This window comes from Typopeltis vanoorti, chromosome 19 (genome assembly GCF_054136105.1).
Source record: "Typopeltis vanoorti isolate ZY-2024b chromosome 19, IOZ_Tvanoo_1.0, whole genome shotgun sequence".
Lineage (NCBI taxonomy): Eukaryota > Metazoa > Arthropoda > Arachnida > Uropygi > Thelyphonidae > Typopeltis > Typopeltis vanoorti.
In genome coordinates, this window is record NC_143567.1 from 61,469,674 (window position 1) to 61,491,074 (window position 21,401).

Sequence of the window (21,401 nt, forward strand, 5' to 3'; positions counted from 1 at the left end):
CATGGAGGTAGCTTTCTGTATCGGTAGGTGTTTTGATACATTTCTAAAGATGTTCCATCTTCCAATAAGACGATCTGTAAACACCTGAGTTTAATTAGGCCAACAACGCCTGAAAAAACTCCAAGAGAATAGATAATACACATTCGGAGTATAACTTGCGCACCTTGTTTTTCCCGGTGATGGTATGTGCTGTTAACGATGTTTGGTTTCAGATTTTTTTTTTTTTTTTTAAACATTCTGTGCTCTTCATATGTACTTAACCTGAAGGGGCTACCAGCTATCAGTCAGTGAAACTATTCGTTTAGAAGTTCAGCTATAAAATAAAAATATAGAAAAAAATCATTGGCATGATTAGGTCTGTGTGGGTAATTTATAGGATTACACCCTTATGCACACACAGTCCTGTACAGAAGTAATTCGTATAACCCCTTCGGCAAAACATATGTTGGAGAGTGGGATTGATAGCTATGAGTAAATAAAATACGGATTTCATTGACGTCTGGAAATAAATATTTAATATAAAGAGAATTTTTGGTCTCGTTTCGAGACAAAATAAAATAACTGAAATTTTGTAACGCGTACTATAATTATTCTCAATTAATACATTAGTCAATGCAATATTGAGGAGTGTACATGGATAACTTCCAAAAATGAACAACGATTATGAATTTCGCAGCTGTTTATTACACTGTATCTAATAAAATTCGACTTTTATGTGAAACATTAGCTTTATTTCGATGAATCTCGTGACTAGTAGACATTGCGTGAACAGTAAGACCTGACTTATCGTAATCATGAAATTGAACATACTCCTGGTGTTCTTCCAAATGCATTTGAAATACATTTCTAAGGATGGAGTGGATTAATTTCGTGAAGAAAGCATAGAGCTCGCATAAACAAGCCTTTCAGACTACGAAAATGCCGACATATGAAGAAACCCAAATATCGTCGGGGGGGGGGGTTTCATTTCTTATCATCAATATCATGTAAACAAACATCGCAGAGAGGTTAACGTATTCGCTCTATGGCCAAAAGAATGCGGGTTCGAATCCCGCATTGGACACGGGTGTTTGTGATGTGCAGTGCCGTAACGAGGGCGTGGTGAAAGAGGCGCCCACCACGGGCGCAACTAAATTTGGGGCGCAAAACGTAAAAAATAAAAATAAATAAATAGGTATAGAAGTCCGCTATTTTATATTGTATTTTTAAATTTCGGCAATTCGCCGCTTCAGACACCTAAATTCTGCAACACACTGCAACTCATTTTGATGGGGTTAATAGTAAGTATTTAACATATTGCTTTTAGTAACGTTTCATTTGTTACATTTAAATTTTTCAAAATTTTTGTCATTTTTGGGTTAGGGGGCGCAAGTTAGACACTTGCCACAGGCGCTTCATACCCTCGTACTGCACTGGTGATGTGTTTTATTATTACAAATATCTATTATCTCCCAAGATAGACTGGGAAGAGGCCTTCCTCACCGATTAGAATATGCAGGTTGAATATCATACAGGCGCTATTATTTTATTTTATCTCCTTAATTGTACTTTATTTCCAATGTAAGTGAATTCCTTAATTTATTTGCTGATAGTCATGTCTTTCTCTTACGCTTCTATATTTACATATATTTCGTGGTACAGGCTGTTGTTATATTTCTAAGGGAAAATCGGAGCAATAGTAACCATAAAAATCTCGTGGAGATAAAGGGAAAAAAAAGGATCTGTAGCAGATGAGCCAATAAGCCAATACAAACTTTCACCATGAAACAACTCGTGTTACGTGTATTAGTTCGAAGGGGGGGGGAGAAAAAAAGAAGCCGATAAAGGTAACACGAAAGTCTCGTCTTCCAACCTCATACACATTTACTCATATGGAACCCAAGCCTATAATTACTCTCTCTCTCTCTCTCTCTCTCTCTCTCTTTCTCTCTGTTTTGATCATCCCCTTATTTCACTTGCCCAGCTGAAAAAAAGATTTTATAAAGGATTCTTCGCACGTTACACGCACTCAAACTGACATCGTTTTGCTATTGAGAAGGAAAACTTTCTCTGATAATTTTCGATAGAAAATTTAGAATCATCCCTTACTAAACATTACATATACATATCATTACATATCTTAATTTTTGTTTCGGTGGGACTATTTGAAGACAGTCAAAGGGCAAAACAAGTCGAAATTTCATATTACAATAATACCGTTCTGGCTTGAGGAAATTTAATAAAATTTAGAATTCAAAATATAATTAATAATCTGTCCATGTTCATATTTGTTGGGAACCTTATTTTGACTAACATTAATTACTGAATATTATGGATGGATATTGTTATTTAGGATCTCTATTAAGCTTTGTCAAGTCGTACTAATTTTGGTTCGAGTTGTATCATAAACAACATTTTAATACGTACCCAGTTCATGAATCTTTTAAAACGGGTCGGTATTTTATGAATGATTTCTAGGTGAATGTGTCACTACTCAACACAGTTCTTTTAATAACATACATTTTAAAGAGAGTTCTAGTGAGGGGTATATTTGGTCACATATTCACCCTGCAGTGCAATCGCTTTTTTGAGCTGCCCTAGGTCCAAGAAAAAAAAAAACTATTTATTTTTGTCATATTTTGTTTTTATTGTTAAGATTTGAAATGATAATAATAATTCTTCCCTGGTTTCGTAGGGAAGAACACACACACACACACACACACAGAGAGAGAGAGAGAAACAGCTCTAGGTTAATGCGCTAACCGTCTCACAATGCATGAATCCTGTTACAAAAAGCACATTTATAATGACGTGTTTTTTGTTTTTTTTTTCTTGTTTCAGAATATATAGTAAGATGTTTGGTTTAATTTTAAGTCTAGATTTTTATGACCAAATATATTTCAATATTCTTCTAAAAAAGCAGAGTATACATTATTTTACTCAAATTTAATAGAATTATGAGCATTTTAATGTAATTTTTCTGAAGTTATTCATTAAATTTTCATACACCTTTTTATACTCAAGAAAAGGAAATAACATATATTCATTATTTTCCATTTTCACACCCTTTTTAGATGTCCAAAATAAGGTTATAATGATTCGATAAATGTAGTCAATAGTTTAAGAACTATTGACTACATTTATCGAATCATTATAACCTTATTTTGGACATCTAAAAAGGTGTAAAATATTCAGTGAATTCTATGTGTAGTAGATATACCGTAGCTGACCAGACGCGTGGAGTAGAATATAATCTTGACGTTCTTCTAAATGAATCTGAACAGATCGATCAGTCTGTCCATAGTAAGAAAGGCCACATGAGGCACGAAATTCTCCAGAAAAGAGGAGGATATTTATCTTTTGGAGAGTGTAAGGAAGAAATTTAATTTTCAAACCGGACAGAAAGAAACTTGAAGGTTAATTTACGGAAGAATTTCTTACACGAGTGTTTCCTACACTCCCTTGATATGTGGAATAGGAGTTCTAGAAATTCTTCTAGAGAAAGATTTCGATAACTATACTTAATAATTAATTTGTTAATTAGTTTGACGTTGTAGTCATTGGAGGAGAAAGTAGCTGTGATAAAGGACACTTCATTACTCAAAAGAAAATCCATTTACAATAGATCTGAGCGGTACATTTACTTTATGCATCTTAGGACGACCATAAAGTCGGAAAATTTTATCAAGGTGAACCGAGTCTTTTTAAGCGTATCTTTGTCCCAAGATTGTCATATTATTCGATTTGGCTATAAATGCAGGGTATTTATGTTGATAAAATTAATTTTATAGATTGAAGAAAACTGCAATGGGATCTCTATATTATTCCGACATTTGATAAATATTACATGGAATATTTCGAACAACGCATTATTAAAATGTTTTCTACTGAGTCTATTTGGCTTCGATATGTTGACGATGTCTTTGCCGTGCACCCTCCCTTGCCTTAGTATTATGAATTTCTGGATAAAATTAATTCAGTCTATCCTAGATTTCAATTTACTCTTCACGCATTTCACACCATTCACACATTTTATGTTCCACTGATTCTCTTTTCAGTAACGAAGTGTCCTTTATCAGAGCTACCTTCATCTGCGAAGGCTGCGATATCAAAGTAATTAAGAATTACGCCTTCATCCGAAGCTTTCTTTAGAAGATGCTTCTAGATTTCCATTCTGTTTTTGTAGGGGAGTGCTAGAAAGACTCACAAGACTTCTTTGCCGACAAGTCTTGAGTTTTCTTCCTGACGTTTATAGAATTCCGTGCTCATGCAGCCTCTTTAATTGTGGACAGACTAGTTGTTCTGCCCAGTTTCGTTTAGAACAACTCGAGATTATATTTTGCTTCATGAGTCTGATAAGTCACATCTGGCCAGCCTCGCTTATCCACTAGACACAAAATTTATTACAATAAAACTCATTTTTTTACACAAACGTTTCTTATGAGAAAGATTCTGTAAACAAAGTTGTGAAGCCCATATTTATCAACGACTGTTTTGAGCTTTCCAAATGGAAAGTTATCCTTGGAAATACTTCGTATTTTCACGTGAAGTGATTTATTTTTGATAATTAATTTTTGTTTCCTTGAACTTTAATAGTCTATAAGTCCCCTGCAATTAATATCATTCATTTTACTAAGTGCATTGACAATGAACTTAGTAAAATGTAGAATGGTAGCAAAACCTGTCTAAAAATTCTGCTAATAATAAAAGGTTTTCCTAATATAAATTCCACAGGACAGGACAACGTGTTTGAGGCTTATGATTGAAATATTCATTTTCTGAGTGCCACTATTTAATATATAAATTAAACCCACTGCTTGGAACGAAGTCAACGGACACCCCGATGGGCAAGGTGCATCGTGGCATGTAACGAGTCACGTGATTGTAGTCGGTATAAATTGGAGGAATATGTGTTCCCAACTGGGTGAAAATAGCTGCGAGAAGGGAACTGCTATAGGATGCCATGTTGCAGCCTATCTGTTTGGCAAATTGTTGGCAAATTGGGCCATCCTATTTTGTTCATTCAATGTTCTTCTTGAACATTGAATGTTGAATATTCGAATGTTTTATCGTAATTATTACGATAGTTCCGTCACATTCAAAAGAATTTGCAGCAACTCAAAGAATTCGTCAAAAATATTGATTTCGGATGCTCTAGCAATATCCAATATTAACTCTTAAAACATTGGATAATAAAATATACTTTCAGGTAAACATTGTAAATTAAATAAATATTAATACGGAATAGTAAAACAATTTATGTGCTTCACAAAAGAAAGTTTAATATGTAGCTTCTGAGGTAATATTCGTTAACCGATCAACTTTTATACTTATCGGCATGCTAGTTTTGCGGTAGTCGAGAAGTATTGTGTATGTAACTTGTCAGTATTTTATTTTATTTATTTATTAAAATGCATAATGTTACTTAGCTAAGTGTTATTTTATTATTAATATATGTTGTTTGGAATTGTTTCTGAGAAACGTTTTTCCTACGACTTGAACATTTAAATCCAAAATATTTTATAATTTCTAAAATGCTCGGAACTGCTCACAGGTGTCACTGGTGTCGAAACCTCAGGGCGAACACTATTTCTGAGGATTACAACCTCACATTTAGACGAATGCGAGGTACACATTCAAATTTTCGCCTTGCGCACAAAGGGGGTCACGTAGTAGAACTCGACAGGATAAAAGGCAAAAGCGATTTGCGTTCGAAGGATGTTCTTTTCGTGAAGGAATAAACTTACAAACTTGGATGTCTTGTAATATTTCAAAAACATCATCTAGATGATTTCACGAGGTGGAAGAATTATTGGAAAGCTTGAAAAAGATAGCAGAATTGCTGATATTGCCACAGAGTTTGAAATTTTACACAGCGTTGTATCCAGGCTCTGGACAGCGTTTCAAACCAATGGAATGTGTTCCGGACGTTTCCTAAGAGGCCGCCCTCGAATAAGCTCCAGATCTCAACTACACAGAACACGTTCGGGATGCAATACGGAGACGCAATGCTGCCCGAAATTCCCCTCTAGAAAATAAACAAGGCCCTTATCCTTGCTCTGAAGGAGGAGCGGGCCATTTGCCTCACGAACTCTTGAATTACTTGGTGTGCTAAACATGGTTCGTACTACGCTGTGAGAGGTGCATCGCAGTTCGGGATATACTGAAATGTCTCTTCGCATAGTTTTCCAAGCACTATACATTAATTCCTTCACTACGTGCTTAAGAAATTTGTAACTTTTGCCAAAAGCGTATTGCAATTTAATTTGTACGAAATCTATGTCATTTTGTGCAATATAATTTATTAGTATGTTGCTGGCAATAAATTTATGTCTACATTTGATTGTAGTCATGAAAATGTTTTTATATATTTTTATATAATGTATTTCGTCCTTAGCTTTTGGACATCAGTGTATTACTGACACCGTTATTCTCACTGGAAAACACACTCTGCAAATTAAACAGATTTACTCCCTAAAAATGCGTGATAGTTTTGACTTCGTAAGCTGGATTTTCGGGCTGTTTCGTTTGTGGATGATTTGCAATCAAATTATTGCTGGTAAAGAAGCCATTCAACTACCCCCCTCCCTTCCCCCACAAGCTTAGTGGGGCAGGGGGGGGTTAGAATAGTAAAAAATTGTTCCAATCGAACTGGGAACCCAAAATCTTTTTGGTTCTCCTCAGACAAGGAGTACTCAGAAGTATTTGTATTGAAACCAGATTGTTCGAAGCTGGTTAAATTTTTCAGAATTAAAAAAATGCTATAATAATAATTTTTTTTTAGATAAATTACATACATTATATGAAGAAAATTATGCATAACAAATACTTTCTCGTACATAAAGTTTTTTTAAAATAATAATAATAACAATAACTGTTTATAACATATATTATTATAATATTCATAATGATGATTATTACAGATGTTTCTTTGCAATTTTACACTCTATACATACAATATCAATGGATATAATCACTCTATATTGCATACTTTTGTTGCAGTTATTACATACATTTGATTACATATGATACATTACTTACATTTGTTTACATATGATACTTACATTACATACATTGGTTTACATGTGATACGTACATTACATGCATTTGGTTACAAATGATACATCTTGGATGAGAACTAATTTCTCTGCTTTCATCCTCGAAACTTATATGTAAGCTTATCTGAGAATGACACCAGTTGGTTATTATTTATTGGTTTTATATAATAATAATAATAATAATAATAATAATAATAATAATAATAATAATAATAATAATAATAATAATGTTTTATGAAAAATTTACACACACAAACACGGGGCGATCCCCACACGACTTGATTGTCATAAACAATAAAGGCGTATTTATACTTTATAAATAAGCCTCAATTAAAAGTAAAAAGTCCCAATTCTGGAACCTTCACATTTCCGATATATGCCCTTTGTAGTAGCAGCATGAATACCAACACCCCTAAATGCAGATAGAAGGCAAAATGTTAAGAAATAAGAACAAATCTCATGGTATCTGTTAAGAGAAACACCGTAGGATGAAAGTACCTTTCAGCAGAGGTTCAACATGACCTCTTTTGACCTCACTCGCTCGAAAGTTCCTGGCTGGTGACTCATGGTGGTGCGCGCTGTTTAACACTTTCCTATATTTATTGACCTTCCTAGGAAGGGTCACGCACATTAATGATTTCAAATGGTTCCCCTCAAATAAACATCCACAGAATTTACTTCAAGTGGCCGAGAAGGCCACGTGATTGGCAATTGGTTACAAAAATCCTTTGACCAATTTACCCTCAGATCTTACGATTTCGCTGTGGCAGAGTCCATCATGCATGAATTAAATTTCTCCTCCACGCCAAGGGAATGTTATCGAGCACATCACAGAAGATGATGTCTACCAGATTTTGGAAACACAAAAGGGCCTAATTAACCTGTCCCAGAGATACTTGCCTATTCGTTCATGGAGAATTGCTAATCATGTCTTGATTGTATAACTGCATACAGATTTTCATTGGCGTAGATGTGATTATTCTGATAATTAAAAATATAGTCTTGAGTATGTAAGGCTAAAGCAACTCAGGCCGTTAGACTGGTATTGTGTCTACGAATAGCATTTGTTCCTAAGGCTGGTGTGTCTTGTCTGTTTTACGATATGAAAAGCATGCTAACGAGAGGAAAACTCCTTCCACTTTCTCACTGTTCGTTTTTCGTGTGTACTGCCATTGGCGCGTCCATGATAAATGTACATTGACTTAGAAACATTGAAACAAATAGCAACTATCACTTGCTCTTGACGAATCTATTACGTTAAACATAATTCCAAACACGTCTAACATGTGACTCGGATTGCTTACAATCAGATTCATCAAGTCCCGTCTATCTGTATTGTAGGTTATCGGCTTTCGTGTTGCAACTACAAAAGATTAAATCACGGATACGCAAAATTTCCGGACCTTTGTTTATTGGGACCTTTTCTTTAGTTTTCAGGTGTAGCTTTTCACATTTGTAACACAGATGTGAGTTCAAGTGTGTCATCATCGACTTTTAGAGGATCAAATGAGCTCAGAGTCAGCTTTAACTATTTGATATAGTTAACTAACTTCAATTAACTTCAACTAACTTCAAGTTGGCCGAGTGGTTAGCGTATCCTCTCTCCAGTCAAAAGACTGCGAGTTCGAATCTCGCCGTGAGCAGGGATGTTAGTGGTGGTGAATAGTAGATGGAGTTGGTGTACATGATGCGGGTTGGTGGATGAGGTTGAGTAGCGGAGATGCAGAGTTGTAGAGTAAGTGCTTTCCCTCGATGACTCTTGGACTCCCTGGAGGTGTCAAATAATAATACTTTTCGGTGAAATGGTTTGTTCCAACTATTTTTGATGTTCGTCATAAGTAGTTTTGGTTCCCAAGTCCAGTTGTTTGTATGGAGGTCAAATACCTGCATCATACCAGTAATCTGCTAAAAATTGTTTTATTATATTGCAAAATAATATACTCCGGCACCATCGCCGTCGACATAGTTTTCAAAGCAATGTTTTTCTTATGGTTCGAACAGTGATAACGACACAGAAATACTTAAGAAGAGAAACTGAATCTTCCCTCTTGTCGATTGAAGATGGAGGGCACTTTGAGCGCGTCTTGTGACTCCAAAAAAATTGGATTCATGGACTGTATAGAGTTTTTTCATGTGCTTCAGTTACGTTTGTGATATTAAAGGATATGGAGCATCACGGACACGATGACCTTCTTAATTACTATTGCTTTTCCGTAAAAAAAGCAATAGTAATTAAGAAGGAATTAAAAGGTATTAGTTAATTTCTCGAGACAAGCATTTTTGCGTGCTGGTAACACACGGAAAGATATACGTAGTAATGCGAACGGGTCTTTGAACGATGTTGTCAAATCATATCGAAGATATGTCGATTTAAAGTTTCCGAAATTTTAGCTTTTGTATTTTCGGTATTTGCACAGTTTTGCGATGATGTCGTCAACATACATAGCAGTCTTGCTCTGCTTCGATGGTTAAGTCTTATTTAGTAAGAGTCATCAATTAAGGAATTGAGACAATTCTGTAGCTCCCTTTGCGTACAGGAACAGATTCTAATAGGTATCCATTTATGGCATCCTTCTCATATCTTTTTAATTACAAATCGCATTTTTGAAATGCATTTTGTTTTAAAAATAAAAGACAACTTCAACAAAACATTTACATATACTGAATTCAAACGGGGGTTCATTATGAACTACACATACCGGCCTGAATTAGAATTAGAAACCTTTATGCAGATGTAAGTAAACGTCACTTACGCAGCGTAGATGCGAAAATGGTCGAGTGCGTCAACAGGCGTTCTAGGCAACTATTTAGGAATGTGCTGTTGCTCAGCAATCGCCAATAGTGTTGATCATAATGAGGAAAAAAAACCTTTTTCACAATTTTGAAAACATCAGAGTTGACTGGTTTCGCATAAGGTGAAATCTCCCTAGTGTTTGATCAGTGGAAAAATAACCCACATTGCTTGTCTAAGAAGTGTAACTGTGGTCCTAAATGCGGTTGTGAAATTCTTGGATGTTATGGGATGAGAAAGCAAAACTCAGGTTTTTCCGTTAGTGAAACAGCCAAACGGGAGATAGAGAACATGAACTTAAGACATAATACACCGGTTTTATATCCTTGGTTACTTCAGTCTTTGAATTTTATTATTCGTCATTATACGCGATAAATATTACTGTTTATATAATTAAATAAGTTCTTTTGCATCTAAGTTACCTACAAGAGTTATTGGTTAAGAAAATTCTAAAATAGCAAAAATAGACCCGATTATCAAACGCAATAGAGGGATGGGAATAAATCAAAATAATACAAAAACACTCAAAAAAAAAAAAAGAAAGAAAAAAACTATCATTTCTGAGAACATATTTTGTCTCTCACAAATACAAAGAAGAGAAAAAAATTTAAAACAAAATAAATTTCTTGCGAAAATGAAATAAACTATATAATAGTCAGTTAGTTTTTTATATCTACAAATTTAGAATTATTTCTGTGAGTTCGTTGATTCTTAAAGTTTCAGCGTTCGTTGACATCGAAAAAAAAATCATTTTGTGTCTTTCTGTTCCGATTATTTGTGTCTCAACGTTCACTCACTCCTACAAGAAAACTAAAAAGTTGCCTCGCTTCCGATACAAAATTGTAGACATTTTACTAACTTAAGACAACCATCGAGGCATTTCCCCTTACATATCAGTCAAAAGATAAGTACCGAAAAAACATTTGGAACCCAAACCACTGTAATTTTATCCGATGAGAGCTTTCATCCTCTTCAGGACTGTTATGAACACCAAGCTCTTTGTCCCCAAAACTTCCATTAAGTGATTGACGCCAATACCTCTCAAAGAAAATATTATAGTTAATGACTGTGCCACATTCCCTCTCGAAAATGATGCTCCAACATCCATCAACATCTGGGGTTTAAGCGATCGTTCACCGTCCCAAAGGAAATAAGACATCAAAATATTATCGATGCAGAGAACAACCATTATTGGATGCACTAAAAGTTACACGTATGGACATTATTTTCTTTTCTTTTTTTTTTTTTTTTGAACTTACCAATTTTATCCACGTTCATTCAATTATTAATGGTAATAACTAATTTCACATACCGTGAATGATTATATTTAATAATCCCTGTTAAATACCATCGTATTTCTTACCAAGCATATAAATATAAAATTCTTATCTATAGCAAAAAATACTATTTAAACAAAAATTAAATTAATATCAATGGTACGAAGTATGAAATCTTGTCATGTGAATAAATAGTTTAAAACTGAAGTGTTCACTAAATATTTCAGGAGAGTTTATATTAAAAAGTATTTACTTACAATCATTATGTAATTACAAGCAATGTCATAATATAATTACAAAGCAGTTTATCGATAATTATTATATCTCAGGAAATTTTGCAGTAGTAATAATATGATGTATTGTTATGAATTATTTTTCAAAATATAAAAAGCTAAAACACCTTTATTAAATTTATACGAATACACTTCCTTAATTTAAAAAAGATAAGTGACTGGTCTAAACTCCGGAAAATTAAATTATAATTCTCCAAATAATACAATTTCAGGATATTTTATATCGAAGTATCAACTACTTCTAATAAAAATTTCAAACATGAATCTAAAAGTTCTAAAAAGAACTGAGCGATGGACTGAGTCCTTGACTCTTTATCCCGTCATCTGAATGAAGAAAATCTGTGTGGATGGGGTTTTATTGAGCTAAAATCTGTGTGGATGGGGTTTTATTGAGCTAAAAAGCTCCAGTCATGGCTGGGTAACGGCAATAGCCGAGCCTCAGTTAAAACTTCATTGGCTACAGCATTGCCATTTGTTACTTCAAAAATGAATCCTTATAGTCCTTATAAGGACTGGCTTAAAATTCTCCAAATAATATTATTTCAGGAAATTTTATAGTAGTAATACTTAAGTGTATATTATTATTCTCAAATATATTTCTACATTTTTTAAAAATAAAAGAATTATTTAAAAATAAAAAATATATATATGAGTTAATCTTATTTTATATAATTAAATTTTCTTAATTTTAAAAATAAATGATACAGCATATGGTCTTTAACTGATATAACCTCTATCTATAGGTTAGAAGTCAAATGTTTAACAAGGTTTGCCAATGAATATTATGAATACACTAGAGTTAATTCATTTCTCATCGAAAGCAAATTTGCTGTTTATTTGTATTCAGAAGCAATATAGTTCTCTGAATTTTAAATTTCATATTATTCTGTATTTTATGAAATATAATTCTATATTTCATATTATTATAAACATTATTATTTTATTGTTTACAGATTTAGTAGATTGTGATTCCTAGAATTATTTGATACATGTTGATTCATCTCTTAAGATGGGATTGAAAGTTTATTTTTCACTTGGTTAGACTATAATAAATTTAGTTTAATCCTTTATCCTTGGTTAAACTATAATAAATTTAGTTTATTCCTTTATCCAAGTGTGAGCAAACAAAGTTTGCGCCTGAAAGTATCTTCAGGACTGGGGTAAGGTAGTACAACACCGGGCACGGTTTACAGATTTAGTAGATTGTGATTTCTAGAATTATTTGATACATGTTGATTCATCTCTTAAGATGGGATTGAAAGTTTATTTTTCACTTGGTTAGACTATAATAAATTTAGTTTAATCCTTTATCCTTGGTTAAACTATAATAAATTTAGTTTATTCCTTTATCCAAGTGTGAGCAAACAAAGTTTGCGCCTGAAAGTATCTTCAGGACTGGGGTAAGGTAGTACAACACCGGGAAACTCGTAGCAAAGGTGGACCAAGCTAACATCACTCCTATCTCAGTATCTCCCATAATGCAAAACATATCCTTGAGGATATGTATAATGTTATGCATTAAGGAGAGGGGCCACTACCCAGACTAGTTTCGACCTTTATTGAGGTCTTTATTGGGAGCCAGGCCCAGAAGTGGAGATACCAGGAAGAAGCAATAGCGAGGTCATCTCTATTGGGCTAGGAGTGATGTTAGCTTGGTCCACTTTTACTACGAGGTGCCTGGTGTTGTACTACCTTACCCCAGTCCTGAAGATACTTTCAGGCGCAAACTTTGTTTGCTCACACTTGGATAAAGGATTAAACTAAATTTATTATAGTCAAACCAAGTGAAAAATAAACTTTCAACATCTTTCTCTAAATCCAGAGTAATTTTTTATAAAAGATGGCGCACCTTTTGGCAACTCCTATAGGTAGAGATGACCACGCTATTGCTTCTGCCTGGTACCTCCACTTCTGGGCCTGGCTCCCACTGAAGAAACCTCAATAAAGGTCTAAACTAGTGTGGGCAGTGGTCCTTCCCTTAATGCATAACATTATACATATCCGCAAGGAGATGTGTTTTGCATTATGGGAGTTACTGTGATAGGAGTGATGTTAGCTTAGTCCACCTTTGCTACGAGTTGCCCGATGTTGTACTACCTTAACCCAGTCCTGAAGATGAAGATATTTTCAGGCGCAAACTCACTTGGATAAAGGATTAAACTAAATTTATTATATCTTAAGATGGGATATATAGGAACCTACAGGTTAGGTAATTATAATAAGCTTCGGAGTGAGCTTACAGCAGTCCCATGGCGAAACATATTGCAGGGGAAGGATGTTAGCATTGCATGGGATGTAATCAGCAGATATCTGAGGGAGGCAATATCAGAATGTATTCCCATGGTCAGGAAGACAAACAAGGTAGGCGTTAGATGGATGAGTAGTAGTAGTATCTGGCTTGATCTGCTTCAAAAGAAAATTATGGAGAATTTACAAGGAGAAAGGTGATCAGTACACTCATAAGAAGTATAAAGCTCAGGCTAGAAAGGTTACCAGCATAGTAAGAAAAGCTAAATCACTAAAGCTATGCACACAGCAACCGTTTTTCTTGATATATCTAAGGCGTTAGACTGTGTTCATCATGACCCATGATGAACACCATGATGAATACGGCATTAGAGGAATTACTAATGACTGGTTCAGATCCTATCTGAATAATAGAAAACAATATACCAGCTACGGCACATTTAAAGGCGCAACAAAAATAATAAAATACGGAGTCCCACAAGGGTCGGTACTAGGACCCATCCTATTTATAATATATGTTAATGATCTATGTAAATACAAACAAAATGATATCCTTTGCTGACGATACGGCTTTAGTATACATACACTGAAACAACCCTTGAAAATTTTAAAAATCGGATTAATAGTGATATGTTAAAACTACGTAAATCGTTTAGCAACAATAGACTTAACATTAATACCGATAAAACGAGATATATCTACTTTACATTAACAGACAAATTAGACCACAGTATAACTATAAAATGGCATGAAAGGAAATGTAGTGACATTCTAAATTGTAATAGCTTAATCAAAAAAAAAAAAAATGAGTCAAGTATTTGGACCTCCATATCGATAGCAATTTGAAGTGGAACTCCCACACCACTTTCTTAGCAAATAAGTTCAGGTTCATAATTAACAGAATGTATTATGTTAAAAAATTTGTAAATGCAACATTCTTAAGATGTTTATACTGTTCCTGGGTAAATTCCTCACTGCAATATGGCATTACTTGTTGGGGCGGAGACTATTATAACAATCTGCTTCCATTAATAAAAATACAAAAGAGAATAATTAGAGCCATAACTACTACCGACTTTGCACATTCAACCAATGATCTGTATATCGTTCCTAATATTCTACCACTTCAGAAACTATATCTCTGAAAGTTTCTTGGTATATAATGTAGACTATGGATTGCGCTGCGGTCGAAACATTCTGGTAGTACACAAGGCTAACAAAGACATTTTTCATAAATCCTTCGAATACCTAGCGACAAGCAGCTACAATAAACTCTCAAATGAAATCAATCTATAACCTCAGCATATGCATTCAGAAAAAAATTGAGAGACTACCTCATGGGATTAAACAACGTTGACAATTATTACTTTAAAAGTATAGCATAAGAGATCATTATAACTCATATATCATAACCAATTAAGGTATTGATTTACAAATTGGTTCATTCAATTAGGTATTAAAATATCAACATGTACATCATTATAACCGGTAAGGGAGTCCTCATAGATGCGGTCCCCGGACTCTCAGTGACTGTTTTGAGCTAATTACTTTTCTAGTAAACAGTATGGCTACGACCCTTGGTTACACATAAATACATTAACTAACTTACATTATTCTAAAACCAGCAACTTATCATAACTATGAAGCCATTCGAAATATATTATACTCTACTTGCATATGTGAAAAATCTTTATTTTTCACATATGCAAGTTTTATTAACTATAATAAAATAATAGCCAAAATAAGTGTTAGTACCAACAGAATATGATAGTAATATTTGAATTTTATTCTATGATATTGTCCTGTGCATTGAATTGTATTGTGAAATATTGTACATTGAATTATACAAGTTGAATAGTATAATATGTATATCTTGTATACGTGATGTGAATAATAATAAACTGTTAAATCAGATTATGAGAAGACCTTAACCAAGGTGATTAAGGGTAATTCCAAATAGTTCTTCCGCTAAGTGGCAAGTAAAAGGAAGAATGACTTTGGAAGGACAACCTTAGTGGGTGCTGATGGTATCGAGGTGACCAAATCAGATCTAATAGTAGAGTTACTGAGTGATCACTTTTCAAAAGTCTATCAGCCAAGTGAGGATATCTCTGTACCTGTAGCAATAAACAATGTGAGAATTGAAGTTAATGAAACAGAGGTGCTTAGTATATTGCAGAACTGAAATGCAAACACTGCCGTAGGTTTAGGTGGAATATCAGCTCGGGTGTTGGTGAATGTGCGAAGGAATTGTCAACGCCCCTTACTTGGTTATTTAACTTACGTTTAAACTCTGGTATGGTCCCTAGGGAGTGGAAGGAAGGCAAAATAGTTCTTTTGCATAACGGTGGCTCTAAGACCGCGGTAGTAAATTGCAGACCAATCACCATCACGGGAGTAGTGGTAAAAGTATTGGAAAAGTTGATTAAAGACAGAATCGAGGTATGGGTGGATCAGAATATGATACTCTATAGGGGTCAACATGGTTTTGTTAAAGGTCGGTCCTGCCTGAGCAAGTTATTAACTTTTTATAATAGAGTGACATCTGAGTTGGACAACGGGAATGACTACACAGTGATACTTCTGGAGTTTGCTAAGGCTTTTGACAGGATACCCATGGAATACTGTGGCGCAAATTAGAACAAATGGGGGTGGATACTAAACTGGTGATATGGATAAGAGAATGGCTCATGGAGAGATACCAGAAAGCAGTGTATGGATTAGCAGAGTCCAGGATGAGGCAGGTGAGCAGTGGTGTGCCTCAGGGCTCTGTGCTTGGGGCCATTGTTTAATTTGTACATAAATGATCTAGGAAATGCCTTGAAGGGAGATATTCAGTTGTCTGCTGATGATGCGAAGTTGGGTCGTGCAATAAAAAATCAATCTGATGTTGAGAGTTTGCAGGATGATTTAAATAAGCTGGCAAAATGGGCAGAAGATAATGGATTATCGGTTCAATGTGGAAAAGTGTAAACTTATGCATTTTGGGATTAAAAGATTACCAGCTGTGTACCACATTGATGGAACGGTACTCCAAGAGATTGATGAGGCTAGGGACTTGGGTCTTGGTGAATAGTGAGTTGAAATTCAGAGAGCACATTTCTAAGGTGTCCAAGATAGTACATAGGATTACTTGGTTATTGAAGAACAAACTAACATCCAGAGATAAAGAGGTTATCATTCCCCTTTATAAGGCGTTGATACTTCCACATCTAGATTACAGTGCTCAAGCCTGATCACCTAGATTCCTTGGAGATTAGAAGGTTGTGGACAGGGTTCAGAGGAGAGTGACTAAGTTAATGAGTAGCTTAATGAATGCTCCCTACGTTGATAGATTGAAAGCTTATGGATTGCAGAGGTTAGTTGATAGGCGGAGAAGAGGGGGGAGGGATATGATAGAAACATTTAAATTACTGAAAGGTTTTTATAAGATTGATGCAGGGGAAATATTTCAGTTGTGTAATAGTGATGGAAGAACAAGAGGCCATCCCTGGAAATTAAGGTTAACAAGGGTGTGAGAACTAGAGATTTTTGCTTGGAGAGAGGTGAATGAATGGAATGCATTGCCTGACTCAGTTGTGAGTGCTTCGTTTGTAAATTAATTCAAGAAGAGGTATGATAGATTGGGTCTCCCGCGATGAGTCTTCGGACTCCACGGAGATACCCGTATAATAATAATAATGTAAATATTTATTTCAAAAATGTATATATACCGGAAGCAGAAGTACCGGAAGAATTAAACTCTACCGGAAGTAGAGTTTTAATTCTTCCGGATGTTTTGTGCATTCCAAGTTTAGTTGAATTTATTTTATGGTGCTGTATTAATAATAATAATAATAATAATAATAATAAATTCTTGTAGCAATTTGTATAATTGACGATCGAGTAAAAAGCGGGTACACATTCAAATTTTCAAATCGCACGCAAAGAAATCACGTGATGGAACTCAACTGGATAAAGGCAAAAGACTGCACAAAGAAACTTTTTGTTTGAAAGAAACTCTTTTCATGAAGGAATAAAGGTGCAAACTTGGACGTCTTATAATAAGACATCATCTTGATTATTTCGCGTGGGGAAGAATTATTCGAAAGCCTCAAGAAGACCGCAAAATTATTGATATTTCCCTAGAGTTTGAAATCTCACATAGGCTCTGCGCAGCGTTTCAAACCAACGGAATGTGTTATAGACGTTTCCTAAGGGGGCGTCCTCGCTCTATCAGGGAGCATAAGGATAGGTTTTTAGTCATAACAGCAAAACGTAATCGACGCACCACGGCAGGTCAGCTTGCAAGTCGGCTCCATTCAAGCGCAGGTACGCGGACGTCTCGACAAACGGTGGAAAGACGTCTGCGACAAGCAGGCCCGTAGTCTGCGTCCGTTTATCCACAGCTCATCGTAGAGCACGTTTTCAGTGATGTTGTATCTATAAAAATTGGACAAGACCCCAATCGACGAATGTACTTTTAACAGGTGAGAGTCGTTTCCGCCTTTTCTCCGATTCTAGACGATACTTGATCTGGCCTGAAAGTAGCACTGCTTACTATCGTGAGAATGTTCTCGAAAGGCGTCGGCGCTGGGGGGGGGGGTCATGGTGTTAGGAAGCGTTATGCTTAATGGACGCACCGAACTAAAAGTGCTGGAAAAAGCTACTATGACTGGCGAACAATATTGTAACGTTCTTGACCGTCATGTTGATTGTTCCGTGGTGCTATAGGCGCAGAATTCATCTTTATGGATGACATTGCCACACCACATCGTACACGAGCAGTGGAGATACTTTTGGAGACCGAGGATATTAATCGAATCGAGTGGTCAGCACTCGCCTCAGATCTCAATCGCATATAAGACGTTTGGGACCCAAATAGTTAGACGCATGGCTGCTCGAAATTCCGTAGAAAACAAACAAGGCCTTATCCTTTGCTCTGAAGGAGGAGTGGGCCAGTTTGCCTCAAGAACTCCGGAATCACTTGGTGCTAAGCATGGTGCGATGTTGTGAGAGCTGCAACGTAGTTCGAGGGCGAAGGCATATTCCATAATGAATTGTCTCTCTGCCAAGTTTTCTGTAAGCACTGTAAATTAATTCCGAAACTACGTCCTTAGGAAATTTGTAACTTTTGTCAAAAACGTATTGCAATTTAATTTGTACAAAATTTATAAAACATTTTTTTGTGAAATATAATTTATTAGTATGCTGGCAATTAATTTATGTCCACATTTGGCTGTAGTTATGAAAATGTTACTCGTCCTTAGTATATAAATCTGCATCGGCATAGAAAAAATATTATTACATGAAAAATGGATATTTCCTGGTTAATCAAAATTTGTAATAAATGATTTGAGATTTATAATAGGTGTCTATGCTTCCATATAAACATTTTTTTATTTTTAATGAGATGCACCCCACAGTTTAAGATATTCATGCAGCTTATTTTATTATTTTATTTATTTCTAAAAATATTTGATTTGAAAACTGTAATGGAATTAAACGACTAAATTACATGTTGACATGCTGAAGCAATGAATCATAATTTCAAACGTAGAGTTGATATCTCCTTTTCACCCTAGCCTGGGTGGTTTTAATTTCCTGTAATTCATAATCCCATTGATTTAGTTATTGAAGCTTTTATTTACTGTGTGTTGTATACAGCTATCCAGACCACAATTTGTAGTTAACAAATGTTTTTTTATTATTTATTTATTTATTATTTTTGTTTTAAGATAAATGAAAAACTTAGGGATGTATACCTAGCGTTTTTTTTTTTCGGAAACAAAATATAATTATATTAATTTAAAGCAGCAATATTTATTTACTTATTCTGATTATCTGAAAATTTTCCTCAAATTATTAAGAATAAAAATAAAAATCTAATCATTTATTTTCTGTGATTTTAACATGCAAATAATGTACATCGATCCACATGATATCAAATTACTTTCTGCTTTTGTAGGTTATTCTTCTAGAAGAATCCTGGAAAGATTTGTTCCTTTTAAATATGGCTCAGTGGTCCGTAACTCTTGACCTCTTGGCTACATTGCCTCGTCCGTCGTCGTTCCCGATCTCTAGATCACAAACGGATCAAAAGGAAGACGAGTCAACTCACATGGTGGACATGCACTACATTCAGGAAATCATGAGACGTTTCCGACAGCTGTCGCCAGATGGCACCGAATGCAGTTGTCTAAAAGCTATTGTCCTATTTAGACCCGGTATGTGCCCGTAGTATAAACAAAATTATTTTCTGTACCTTACTCGATTTCTACAGTAGAGTAGACTCTTAAAGAATTTTAACATAATCACTCTCTTTTTTTCTAAAGAAGAATACTTTGAATAATCAAGCATTTTCAGTGATCTAGCTTTTCTAAAAAGAATTAGAGAAGTCATATTTTGCAATATCCTCAAGTACTGTTCTAATATATTTATTCATTCTATTAAGAATACTATGTTATATGTTAAATATTTGAAAAATAATTAATATTTTTTCAAAAAGTTTTGACTTCTTAGAAAATTTTTTACTTATATAAATATACCTATTAATATATATTATATTAAAACTATTAAAATTGCAATTTTGCTTGCATTCTTGCTTCGCCCCTTTAAGCCAGTCCTTATAAGGATAAGGCTAATAATTGCTGTGTCACACCAATATCTAATTAGGTCTCACTAGTTCTTTAGAATACTAATAAGGTTGTATGAAATATATTGGGTTGTTATGTATCAAATTAAAATGTGATTTAAACAGATTATAAATACATTTAAAATTTGAATTTAATACATTTCACTTTAATTTTCTTTTAAATTTGTGATATATATATATATATATATATATATATATATATATATATATATATATATATATATATATATATATATATATATATATATATATATATATATATATAAATGTATGGCACTGAATTATAAACTTTTGTTATGTTCTAATATTAATAATTTTATTTTTGGATTTGAATTATAAAGTAGTCTCTGAATGTGAATGAAACCTTTGCAACCTCAGCATACGTTTATTTATTTATTTATTTATTTTATGAAGTCGAGAACGTTCATCTTTTTCACTTAAAAGGAAACACTTAACGGCTTCTCTTTGGCATATCCGAATTGCCAGCATCACTGCTCGTACACTTTGGGGCCTAATACTGTATTATTAACTAAAATAAGGGTTACTTGAACACAAGCACTGCGATACCGCGACAGTCGATCTGATAACCGAGAACTACTCTGAACGGCGCGCAGTATAAAACTTATGAATTTTCTATTACTAAAAGAAAGAGCCATACGGCATTTTTTTAGCGATGTAAAATTGCATCGGCAAAGTGGATATTAGATCCAGCATTATTTCGAAGCCGAATGTTCAAAGAAACTATGAAAGTTTCGTAAGTTGACCTGAGAGCTTACGAGAATACAATCCTCGGCATCCCTGAATTGCCTTAGCTACTTAGGCAAGTTAGGGCAACTCGGGGATGCCGAGGATTGTATTCTCGTAAGCTCTCAGGTCAACTTACGAAACTTTCATAGTTTCTTTGAACATTTTCGGCTTCGAAATAATGCTGGATCTAATATCCACTTTGCCGATGTAATTATAAATTGAATAACACTTATATTTGTTATATAGCTGTGGTAATGACGAGAATGGGCTTTGTCATGGAAATGATGACGAGGAGAGAACGAATTCGACTTTGTGTTCGCCCGGTTCGGACTCATCAAACATGTACAAAGATGTCTACATGTATAAGACACTAGA

The 21,401-nt window shown here is 34.5% G+C and overlaps 1 protein-coding gene across 1 annotated transcript in view; it reads left to right on the forward strand.

The window, feature by feature from the left end:
* LOC150096168 (protein dissatisfaction-like) overlaps window positions 1-21,401 on the forward strand; it is a 58,162-nt gene that overhangs the window by 20,947 nt on the left and 15,814 nt on the right. Inside the window, exon 3 of the mRNA XM_090409627.1 lies at window positions 19,593-19,851. Coding sequence (XP_090265753.1) covers window positions 19,593-19,851 — 259 coding nt within the window. The remainder of the gene's footprint in view (window positions 1-19,592; window positions 19,852-21,401) is intronic.